This window comes from Lactuca sativa, chromosome 6, assembly GCF_002870075.4.
Source record: "Lactuca sativa cultivar Salinas chromosome 6, Lsat_Salinas_v11, whole genome shotgun sequence".
Classification (NCBI taxonomy): Eukaryota; Viridiplantae; Streptophyta; class Magnoliopsida; order Asterales; family Asteraceae; genus Lactuca; species Lactuca sativa.
This window is the reverse complement of record NC_056628.2, coordinates 37,546,638-37,559,577: the sequence shown is the minus strand read 5'-3', so window position 1 is coordinate 37,559,577 and position 12,940 is coordinate 37,546,638. Positions and strand designations below refer to the sequence as shown.

Below are 12,940 nucleotides of genomic sequence, written 5' to 3'. Positions count from 1 at the left end.
TCAATTAAAATTCAAATCAAGATTCTTAATTAAAAAACATAATTTTCGATCAATCTCATTTGAATTCGTGATAATTTATAGAAACCTTGCAAAAATTTGTTTATTCACAACTAATATTGATACTTTTTTCCAAATTCAGTTTTGTAAATTCTTAACATGTAATGTTTAACAAAACATATTAATTTTTCTAAGAAAAAAATTGTATATTATATGGGTCTCACACCTGATCTCATCATACAATCATATTTATACATCAAGAAGCAATATATACAATCATATTTATACATCAAGAAGCAATATAAAAGATTAAAGGTGTACAAATGGGACTTAAGCATATGAATAGCAAATATATATTTCCAATGAACAATCCTTGAAAGTTGAAAACTTATAGAAACTTGATTAAGTTATAACCACTACAATTAAATTCCATTAATACTAAAATTTTGCTTGGTGCTATTAAAATTTGGCTAGTTGGAACTATAAAACTAATTTTTTTGATTAAAAAAACACCAAAACTTTCATTACCTTGCAACTAAAACTAATATTCAACAATCTTTTAATTCTTCTAATTTCAAAAATACAATGCTCCATCAAAATCAAATCCATGTCTCAAACTCCCCCATTCCCATTCCCATTCCCACTCTCAAATTCCTTTACCAACTCGGGATCAACATTTTCTTCTGGTTCCCATGTTGCTTCTTCAAAGTCTGCCCATTTTACTAAATACTCCTTTTTCCCTTCCTCGCCGGAATCCCTCTTTCCCACCACAAGCTCCGCCACAGCGTATTCCAATCCATCTTCAAAATCTTTAACCAAGTCATCGGCGATCAATGCAGCTTTAATCCACTCGTTATCTTCACCATCTTTCCATTTCACCAAGTACTCAACGTTATTACCTTTCCCTCTTTTCTCTAAAATCTCCTCAACTTCCGCGTATTCAAATATTGCCCCCTCTAAAATCCTAATTACACTTTCTAACCCTAATCTTCTAGCAAATTGCACTGGGTTCCCCTTAGGTGTTGCCTTTAAAACCTCACGCGCCAAATCTAACGGTGTCCGTCCCTTGTCATCTCCCGCCTCCGGATCCGCCCCAAACTCCACCAACAGCTTCGCCACTCCCGGCCGGACGTATCCCGCCGCCATGTGTAAGGCAGTCAATCCTCCGCCGTTATCACGGTGGTTTACATCGGCGCCAGCCTCCAGTAACGTTCTGACGCATGATTCAGACCCTAGACCGGCGACAAAGAGTAGAGCTGTCCTGCCGTCGCCATCTACGGCGTCCACATCTCTGCCGTCTTCTGACTCGATAATTTCCTTTAACGCACGATCGTCGGCTTTCTTTGCGGCGACCCACCATGGATTATCGTACTCGGCGACCACGTCACCTGCGATTAGATTTCCCGGAACCCATGTCGGCACGTGATCGTCTTCCCATTCGATTAGGTACTCCATTCCGGCGCCATTTTCAAGTGCTCTGCTTCCGATGATTTTTTTAACCTCTCCGTAGCTTTCCTCTTCGTCGTAGTTGGTGAACTGAAGTGGGTCTGATTCTGATTGTGGTTGGTCTTCGAGGACGGAGGCAGCGGTGGAGACAGATAGATTATATGGATGATATTTGGGTTGAAGACGGAGGTAGAAAGAGAGGGATAGAGATGGCGGGGTTGTGGGGTGGAGTTTATGTGGGAGTTTGAGGCGGGAGAGAGTTGGATTAACGACGAGGCCGTCCATTTGATGGTGGCGGAATGACGGAGGAGATGTTGCGGATATTGATTGGGGGATGCAGGTGTAATCCAAGAAAGATGATAGGATAAGAAATCCCATCCAATTCACACATGGGTGGGCTTCGGGCCCTTTTGGGGATGAAGCTATTTTTGTAATTTTCTAGAACTCTCGTTTAAGAAAATTATATATATAAATTTGTTAATTGCTACTGTATTTCTAAAAATATATTTTTAAAATTAATATTTAACGGCATAAAGTATAAATTATATTTAATGCGAATTGTATAAGTTTAGTTAAAATTTCAATTTTGACATTTTTATAGGTAATATTAATATATTAGAATTTAGTTATCACAATATAACGATTGGGAAGGCAAACGGACAATAAGCTGCGGTGCTAAGTCTTTTGTATTGTAAAGTTAAATCTTTTGAAGACTACATTCATAGATCTATGAGATATAATATTGTTATGTATGATTCGTTGTACTCTATTAAGAAACTTCACAGCATCCGGCGCGAGAAAACCAAACGTATCAAACTCTAATGGTATGAACATGTGTTGATTTTTCATGCACGACTTCTCATGTTTTGGGACCTTGCATGTAGCAACTTTTAAAGTAGTTTGACTCACCTTGAAACCCCCAGCCCTCAAGCCCACGACAGGGGATACCTTTGTAAGGTATGTATATGCGTGTTTCCATCCAACTCATCCAAAAATCAAAACGTCAGTCGGTCTAAAGGTTGACCTTTCTTCTGTCGGGTCAGTCAAGAAATTCACTAGTGCCTCTTTTTTGGCGAAAAACCCTGCATGCTTAAATATATTAAATAAAATATCCTAACCATATCATGTTTGTATTTGAACCCCATGAGTTATTTTAAGTGCGCTCATGCTCTCCAAAATAGTCCAAACATGTTTTGCGGTACACTGAGCATATCTCTTTATCTGGAAAAATTGAGATCATGAGCCGATATTTAAAAATAGTATGATACTCCACATGAAACATATATTGGACAAACACATCTATTTTTTTTTTCTCAGTTAAGTAACTAAGGGGGTGTTTGGATAGGAAAAAAAGAGTTGCTTATTGCGTATTCCCACAATAAGCTAATTTAAGTGTTTTGATAAAATTCAGCTTATTAGGCTAAATAAGCTAATTTTAATAAGCATTCCTCCCCATGCTTATTGCTTATTGCTTATTCCCACCACAAATAAGCTATAAGCAATAAGCTAAAAATCTAATCCAAACACCCCCTAAGTTTACAACTTTGTTGCAAATTTAACAAACGAACCGGTTGGTTCCAGATGATTTGTGTTTCTCACTTGCTAACTAGGCAAAAGAAATGATGTGGCTTCCACATATGATTTTATTTGGCAATCATTTTGGTTAAATAGAACCCTTACGTAGATTTATACACATTTTCCCTAATTTCTTCTTCTTTTCTTCTCTTAAAGAATGATGATTTTGTGTAATGACTTTACAAGGTAACTCAAGTGGTTCATAATCCAAGAGTGATGTAAGCAAAGTAATGGAGGTTTTCCACAATAACATACTCTAAAGGAAACCTTTATTACTTTGTTTACACCATCATGATATAACGAACCACTTGAGCGACCTTGGGAAGCATTAAACAAAATTGTGATGCTCCGAAAGAAGAAAAGAAGAAAAATAAAGGAAAGAAAGTATATATACGTAAGGGTTCAATTTAATCTAAATATTTGCCAACTTTGATCATATATGGAAACAACATCAATTTTTTTCCTAATTAGTAAGTGAAACACATAAAACACTTGAAAAAACAAATTGGTTGATTGATTAAATTTGCAACAAAATTATAAACTTTGTAATTTAATTGATAAAAAAACACCATATTATAATCAAATGTTTGTATAAAATTAGTGTGTTTTATGTAATTTTCCCTTGTAGTTAAGCAAAAAACTTAGCTATTAAATAAAAACCATATAAAATTATGTTCATCTTATATAAAAATTTCCTTAAAAACAATGAAATAATACACCTTGGGATGTTGTAAAAACAAGTACATATAATAAAGTTGTTATAGCGATAATTGGGAACATTCAACATCAAAGACTTAGGACCGTTAAAATATGTCTTGGGCATCGAAGTAGCTTGAATGTCGGCTAGTGTGGTTCAGAGCCAAAGAAAATACACCCTTTATATTCTAGCCGATAATGGTCTAGAAGGGTTCCACCTTAGCTCTTTTTAGATGGAGCAGAATACTCGTTTCAACAACATAAGTGAGTTTGGACAATATTGTCGAATCATATGAAGATTCTTATACTTACAAGTTACTAGACTCTACATCACCTTTTCTGTCAACACATTTTGTCGGTTTGTATCTGCACAACAACAAGACCATTGGGATGTTGCCATACGAATCCTCCGCTTTTTGAAAACTACTTTGGGTCAATGCATATTTCTACCTTCAGATAGAGAATTGACCTTAACGATTTTATATCACTTTGGTTAGCTTGGTTCCCCTTTACAATACGATCCAAAACTCGTTATCTTGTCATGCTAAGCGGTGCCTCTATTTCTTGAAAGACAAAGAAGTAGTATGTTGTATCTTGATCGTCGGCAAAAACTAAGTATCTAGCTATGACCACAATTGTAAGTGAAAGTTTATTGCTTAGATGTCTATTACATGATCTTAAGGCACCTTAATCGGGTCCTACAACTCTTTACTATGACAATCAAGCAGCTCACACACATTGCCAACAACGCCATTTTCCATGAACACACAAAACACATTGAAATGAATCGTATTTTTGTACAAGAAAGAGTTAGGTCTCGATACATCCAACCGTCCTTCATTAGCACAAAAGATCAGGTCACCAACATCTTCACCAAACCACCTGACACCAAACTTTTTTTGTATTTACATAGCAAGATTGGGCATTTGTTACCTTAATGGTCCAACTTAAAGGGTAGTATAGGAAACAATAGTTTTTGGCTTCCTTATCTCTAGTGTTTATATCTTCGTTTTAGATTGTATCCCTTTTTTATGAGTTTTCTTTTTGATTAATGGTTGCTATGTGTTTAGCCAATGATACCTTGAATAAAGTGAACATTCAATCAATTATCTTTCAATTCAATTTCTTGATTTTATTAATTATAAACATGAAAATAAAAACAACCCTAACCACAAAAAAAATGTAGAGTTTTACTTTTATGTTGTTTGTCATCTTCCACAATATTTAGAAATGTATTTTTATGATATACATGAAAATATCATCAATCTTTTCCCTAAAAAGAAGGAAAAACACTAAATGTTGTTGGCATGAATACATCACAAAAATGGTGTGACAACAAGCATAAGTCAATAGATCAGCTTTTTACATTATAGAAGATCGCCGAATATTTGGAGCAGCTTATCATCATGGTTGGATATTACAATGGATAATCAGATACAATTATATTTTTCTTTGCAAAAATTAAAGATATATGAAAACAGTTATGTGCAATGACATATATGAGTTTGGGACAAACAATAACTATAAAGTTCAATATGGAAAGAAAAAATTACATTTTGCAAGATTAAATTTCATTAAAGTCAAATAATTAAAGCCTTTTTTTTACTATAATTAGTTTTGTAAACATTAAAATAAATATTACAACTTATAACTACAAGTTATACAATTTTATAGATTGATATTTATTTTACATAAAAATCATCTATTGTCAAGGTTTATCTTTTAAAAAAAAAATCTCCAGGTTTTCATATCTTGATCTTAGTTAAGAAAAACGCATGATTTTTTCATTTTGTTTATATAAAAAGATAAGAAACCGGTAATACACTATGTTAAAGAGAGATAAGATAATAATATCACACTAATAATGCAAGATAATAACTTTAAATAATTGTCGTTTTTTGTCCTTTTTGTTCAATATAAAAATGCATGGTTTTTTCATAAATAAGGTGAAAGTTTCAGGACTTTGCTGAATATTTTGCTAAAAAAATGATGTTTATATAAAGATTTATGATATCTATTGAAATGTGATGATAAAAACATATTGATTTTCGTATGAATTTGTCAATTTGTTATGAAAAATATAAAAATAATCAACCCAAGTACATATTACACACAAGTGATATAAATATTAGACACAATCCATCATAAATAGGGTTTGCACAAGATCCCCAAAAAAATCATCCAATAACGAAAAGTCAAAGTTGCTCGTGTTGCAGTCGTTATAGCCGAATTGTAACATCCCAAAAATCTAGGTAAAATTTTCATTTTTTAAAACCAACCAAAAACCATAAATGTTTACAAAACATAGTTTCCAAAAGTCAAAATCACAAATCAGAGTACGCTAAAATCAAATCTCATAAAATTCGAAGGATGTGTACGATCAAGCCTTCGCTTTGCTTCGATCATCTGAAGTACCTGAAACATAACGCTTAAATTGTAAACTAAAACTTAGTGAGTTCCCCCAAAGTACCACACACAACCAAACAAAAATAACATATTGCATGTTGGGTCTATAGTCTCGTGACTGAATTACCCTTACCCAAAATCTACCAATTGGAATGCCACTCTGGCCTACAATCTCCCGATTGGATTGCCACTCTGGCCTACAATCTCCCGATCGAAATGACACTGGCCCACAATCTCTCGATTGCAGTACAGCCTCAACCCACCCACATTATGTCAACATGTGTAACAGATAAACGTATAACTAGCAAGTACATGTAATCATGCAGATCTACCAATCTAACATATAATTAGCATAGCATCATCCTATATACCAGGATACATAACCTAATGTGTCAGCATCGGTACCTTCGACCCACAAGTACAGTGAGGAGAAACTCACCTCAATGTCAGGAAGATAGTTGAACTGAATATTGCTCCAACCAATGGCTCTACGGGTCACCTGTGTAATACACAGGGACCAAGCCTCGATCTACTATTCAAAATATCCCAAATGACATAAAGTCAAACTTGGTCAAATTCAGCGGTCAAAAGTCAAAGTAAAAGTCAACCTTAGTCGACCACCACGTCGTGGCCATCCTTCGACTACATCATGGCTGATGCGTTCAACCCAATCAGAACCCGATCTCGGATAAACCCAAATACATACCAAAATATATATCCATGTCGTGGATCCAAAGCATGACGTCGTGGCAGAGACAGTCTCAAAACAGTCACGAAAAACCCCATCGCCACACCGTGGCACCCTACTGCCATATCGTGGGAAACGTCTATAGGCATAATTCTTTCCAAGGTCCTTAATCCTCAAAGCCTTTTGCCCAAACTTTCCAGAAAGCATCTAGGGGTCTATTGATCCCTAAAAATGTAAACTTTTCGGACATGCATGCGCCACTGACGGCGGCTACGACACATACAACGCCTCCTTGTCTTGCCCTTACCGTTGTCATCCCATCTTTTCTCATAGTTAGATTGTCTGGTTGTCGCTCGACCTCTTAACTCTTTTGCAATTTTCCTCTCCAGTTCACTCGTTGTTGCTTTGAGAGAATGAAATTCTACCATTCATTTTCTTCTTAGCCTTTGGATAAAAGGTCAAATAGGTACGCCTTCTTTTGGGGTAAAGATTAAAATGGTAACCGCATCATATATATATATAAGTGATCATGATTACACTGACTTAATAATTGTGTTTTATTATAGATTCATAAACATACCTATACTTTTGTTAAATATGTAAATTTATATTTAGTAGCATACATATACCATAATACAATTTAATCAATTGACTTGCTAATATTTTTAACAAATTAATAAATTATTGAGATATAATTATTTTATGTCTTCAATATTATGGAGAGACTTGACAATCACCTACTGTCAACACTCAATATGATTTAGTTTTAGTATATTTGGTAACTTTTTTAGTTTTCTATATATTTATTATTTAATAAATTGATAATAATGTTGTTTATTATTTAATCAAATTATTATATAATTGTGATATAATGTTTATATAAATTTTTCGCTTTTAAAATTTTTAGTTATGATGTTTGTGTTAGGTTGTGGCCCAAACTAAATGTATAAAGCAACCAAAATGCATGTTGATACTTCAAAATTTTAAGTCGATATTTAAAGTCAAATTAATAAAAAGAAAAGAGAAGCCAAATGTTAAAATTGGATGAAGGAAAGCAACACACAATGTATAAAAAGAATCCCTTCTACCGTGTCGGTCTTGCACCTACCCCACCCATTGTCAATGTAGTTTTTTTCTTATTATATATTAAGAAGATTTTTTTGTGTTATTCCTAGATTTTGATTCTGGCTCCGCCACTGGCATGTCCTCCATCAAATCTAGGTCAAATGTGACATTTCCAATTTTAGGAACATAAAAAACCAATTTATTTATGCTTATTTAAAATCAGAGTATCATTTTTAAAGAATAATATTGCAGAATTTGTTCCAAAAAACATGATAATTATATTATCAAAACATTTCCGAAGAAATGCATTTTATTATATTAAAAATGTTGGGATGTCATTATCAATACAATACGTAATCATAAACAAAAATAATACAGGCTTACAAACATCAGTTATTCTACTGACCTATAATCCATAAATCTCTCAACAATCATCACACTTGTGCTCTTGTGCCACTACCAATGATACAATAAACAGAGTGGGTCAGGCTTGAGAGCCTGGTGAGCACATAGGGTTTTCAACCCACAATAATTATAATCTTTTAACATATATTTTCATCAAAACATTCAAACCGATTACCCATTCCCGTTATCCTCACTTTCTGTCCCTAAAGCATCTAATTCTGGGAACTTATCCTAAGGATTATCTTCAGGATAGACAATAATGCTCAAAGGATTCCTTAGCACTATACGTCAATAACGCAATTGGGGGGATGGGGGTAGGGGATGGAGTACACCTGGTGAACACTTAGCTCAAAAACACCTACATGTTGCGATCCTGCTAGCATTCCACTGGACTGTCTAGAATAGTCTGTGGTCTTCATCTATACTCCGCTAGACGACTAGATTATCTTTAAAGTTAAGGCCTTTCATCATATATTTTATCTTTCATCTCTCATCATCTATATCATCTTTTGTCTACCCATCTTTTACCCAATATATTTATATGTATAAAATACATGTACAGTTTAAATCAAGTATAACATCTATAAATCATTCATCTAGAATAGATATCAGGAACAAGGATACTAGGCACATATAACATGTAATTATCTTAAATACTTTATATATCTATGTGTAAGATGAAAGTAACTATCCACTCACTTGTTAAAGTGATGACTCGAAAGTTGGACAGTTGTAACACCCTGTTTCGAGTTGTTTCATAAATTCGGGGCCATGACCCGAAGATCAAGTATCATAAGGCTTCAGGCTTTAGGAAAGAGAGTTTTAGACTCATTTGGATGTGGCTAATGTAGATTATGTGATCCAAGAGTTCGGTTTGTGCTTTTGAGTCCAAAGGTAAAATGGAAAAAGTGGTGTTTTAGACTTCTTTTATGAATTAAGGATTTTAGTTTGATGTGTTTTAAGACAAAAGTAATTAGATATGGTTGTAGAGCTCCTCAATACCTTTTCGTGGATATAAATATTGTCGAAAATGGAGTTGCAACAAAGAAGTTATGACCTTTAGAAGTTAGGAAGGTTTTGGACTTAGTCTAGTACATTGGGCATACTAGGGAATCCCTGAGTGTGTTTGGCATACCAGGAGTAAGTTGGGCGTACGAGGTCGGTGCCCAAACCCTATTTTCGTGGTTTGATTCCTAATTAAGCTCCTTAACTTTCCCAAACCCATTCCATTCTCATCCTCCACCTCTCCAACACCCTCTCTTGAAAACCCTAACCCTAGTTTGAGCCTTTTGAGCAAAAGAAGGTGTGTTTGAGTGCTTTGGAGTCTTCTTGGTGCATCATGGAGAAGAAGTAGCTCTTTGGAGAAGTGTTGGTTGCATTGGATCTTGTAGATCCAGACTTTGTTCACCTTAATCTTTCTTCTAGAGGTATAAAGTTTGAATCTTGATGATACATTTAATAGATCTAGCTAGTCTTGGCTGTTATGAGCTTTTGGTCACTTTAGTGCATAAAGTTTAGATCTTGAAAGTTTGTGACCTGGTTATGGATAAAGTTAGAAACTTTATCCATCTAAACGTCATATTGATTAAAATCTAAAGGCTTAAGACTTGGACTTAACAAATTAAGTTGGAAAAGATGCAGTTTTGGTCCCTTTGATACTTAAAGACTAGATCTTGGTTGGTTGGACCATTCTAATGGAATAAGTTGGAAACTTTATCCATTATGGAGTTATTAGGAACCATAAAAATGTAATCTTGGACCTTATTTTCCTTCCATGCATGAGATAGGATGGATTAAAGACTTAAGAAGTTAGGGGTTTTGGTATTGAGCATTTAATGGCCATAAAGTTGGAAACTTTATGGTTAAGGACAACATTTTAGGAGCATATCTGGAATTTGGACAAAAGAGCTTAAGGGATTAAGCTCTTAATAGAAGGAAACGATGATTGCACGTATAATGGGCATACACTATGGTACGTAGGACATATTAGGTCAAGATCCCATTTCTGGTCAAGTCTTATGTACATTAATCGTACAAGCTGAGTATGCTAAGCGTACTCAATTGAGTTGCCTCGGTTGACCTTTTGAATTTTCGACATTGACATGTCTTTGACTAAGTTAACTTAGGGGTGTTTTGGGTATTTTTATTATTAGTTAAGTGTGGTCATGTTCCAATGAATACGTGACTGGTAGAGCTGATATTCGGAGCAGTGTCCTGTTTAACGATCTTTCAGATTGAGTGGTGAGCTTGCTCAATATATTGTAGGACACTAGGGATTGTATGTGCTTGTAGTCTTTGTGACTCCTGATGTATGTGTTGTATGCTTGTATGCCTGTTTGTTATATGTATATGCGGTGAATTAGACCCAAGGGTGAAATAGACCCAGTACAACCTTATGCTGACATATGAGTTGAAATTGAATCGGGGATGAAATAGACCCAAGCTGAAATAGACCCGGTACAACCTTGGGCTGACATATGAATTGAAATAGACTCGGGGGTGAAATAGACTCGGTACAGCCCTGAGCTGACGTATATGTATGGTATTTGGTATTTTGGGGAACACATTAAGATTTGTGCTTACGCTTTTCAGTTATGTTTCAGGTACTTCTCGTTCGAAGGGGGGGGGGGGGGAGCTCGGGATGATCGCATTGCATACACCATGATTTTCCTCTTCATTGAATTTGATGTACTTTTGGGATGTTTATTGATATTCTATAAATACTTTATGGTTTTGACAAACATGTTCATTGATGGTTTATTTAATATAAAAAAAATTAGTTCTGAGTTTTGGGATGTTACAAGTTGGTATCAGAGCCTTGGTTTGAGGGATTCGAGCATACTTGCAGGTGTGTTTGGACTCAAACTGAAGGTTTGGTAGATTTTTGATAAAAAGAAATGTTTTATTAAAGGAGTTTCTAATAAAAAAGGGGCGTGGTACGTGCAATCAGCCGAGCTCAAGTAAATGATTCCCATAATACCTATACTTGTTGGTATGTTATATGTTATGAGAATTTCATGCTAGATTAGGGCTAAGGATCTGCTCAGGATTTCATGTTAGGATTGATGCCTTTATATGCCTGATTGTTTAAGCTTCTAGAATTGCATGCTAGTATGAATTTTAGATGATTGGATGGATTGGCCCGATATGTGATGCCTTGTAACCTAAGAGGAATTGGATGTTATAGTAGATTTGGAATCTTTATTGGCAGCAAGTGAGCTTGAGATGTCCTTTATTTGGTTTGTGGATTGAAGTGTTACTACACGAATGTTGCTTTCTTTGTGTTTTGTGGAACTCTTGATGATGTGAATTAACTATTAAGGGAATATGTTAAGTCACATGTTGCATAGGTTAAATAATCTCAGAGTGATTGATTTGACCTTACTGTACAATTCTCGTTTGAGTCTAACCATTATAGGGATGAGTCTTTTAGTTGAAGGATTATCTAAGCTAGCTTTGTGGCATGTGATTGTGTTAATGAAGTAGTTAGTTGACATTAATGGGAGTTCCTTAGCAGCTGATGGTAGGGTGAGGTCGGGAACGTAAGAGAGCCTAGGAAGTGTTTTAGTGGGTACGGATGTGCTGTTTAGTGAGTACTTGGAGTACTGATTTGAGAAGGTGACCTGGAATATTCGAGCTAATTCTTGAGGAAAGTATGGATGGGTGTGGAAGGTAGTATTGGGCCCATACTACTGGAAGCACATGATCCATACTCGAATCGAGGAAAGTCAAGGAGAATCTGGGAAGACTAAAGTATGAGGATTCTTTGGGTATGTTCTGATCATTTGTGTGGTTGCTTTTAAGTATGGTGATGAGCAACTGTGGAGGGGGTCATGGTTCAGGTTCTGGGTCGGGTGGTGACCCGATTGATGAGAGGATATGTAACGTCCCAAAAATCCATACCAAAAATTTTATTTAAATCATTACCAAAGTCGTATTCATAAAAACATATCATAAGTCATAACATGAATTCAGAGTATCATTTCCAAAACATATTTTCATTATCAGAGTAAAACATCTCAGGCTGACTAATCCATGGTGTGTGCCATGCGATCACCCCGAGCTCTTCCCTCCGCTACCAGAAGTACTTGAAACCAAAACTGAAAACTGTAAGCACGAAGTTTAGTGAGTTCCCCAACCTACAACATATCCTGCATAAACACATACAACACATACTGGGCCACGCCCGCTATTTCGGGCCTCGCCCACTACAACGGTCCCGCCGCTCCAGGCCCCGCCTGGCCACGAGCCCCGCTCGGATACAAATCTGTTTCACTTAGGCCTCGCCTATCACTAGGCCTCGTCTGCTAAAATATACTTGCACATAAACATATCACAACACATAAGCTAAACATATACTAATGGACCCTGTCCTAAGGCCTCGCCTATCTTGGGCCTCGCCCTTGTCCTGTCACCAATGAGTCATGGAACCCCGTCCACACTCCTACTGATAGTGAGATACGGGCCCAACCCACACTCACTCTTTCCCTAACTTGGGCCTCGCCCCTGTTCTGCTGCTAATGGTGAGATACGAGATCTCGCCCACACTCACCTCCCTACCAGGAACATACAAGTATCACACAAACAACAAGTATACTCTACCATGCAAACCATTCCTTGGGCACCCGCCCGCTATCAATGGACCTTGGTCCTAATTATCAT

At 36.0% G+C, this 12,940-nt stretch overlaps 1 protein-coding gene across 1 annotated transcript; it reads right to left on the bottom strand.

Annotated features, from left to right (window-relative positions):
• Positions 1-478: 478 nt before the first annotated feature.
• On the bottom strand, positions 479-1,874 carry LOC111894070 (signal recognition particle 43 kDa protein, chloroplastic). The gene has a single exon (XM_023890144.3). It carries the CDS (start codon positions 1,819-1,821, stop codon positions 610-612), a length of 1,212 nt encoding a protein of 403 aa, XP_023745912.1. The 5' UTR covers positions 1,822-1,874; the 3' UTR covers positions 479-609.
• Between the last annotated feature and the right edge of the window lie 11,066 nt (positions 1,875-12,940).

Bases quoted from the DNA above. Each gene is read 5' to 3' on its own strand.
- LOC111894070 (XM_023890144.3), bottom strand. From the start codon at position 1,821: ATGGGATTTCTTATCCTATCATCTTTCTTGGATTACACCTGCATCCCC.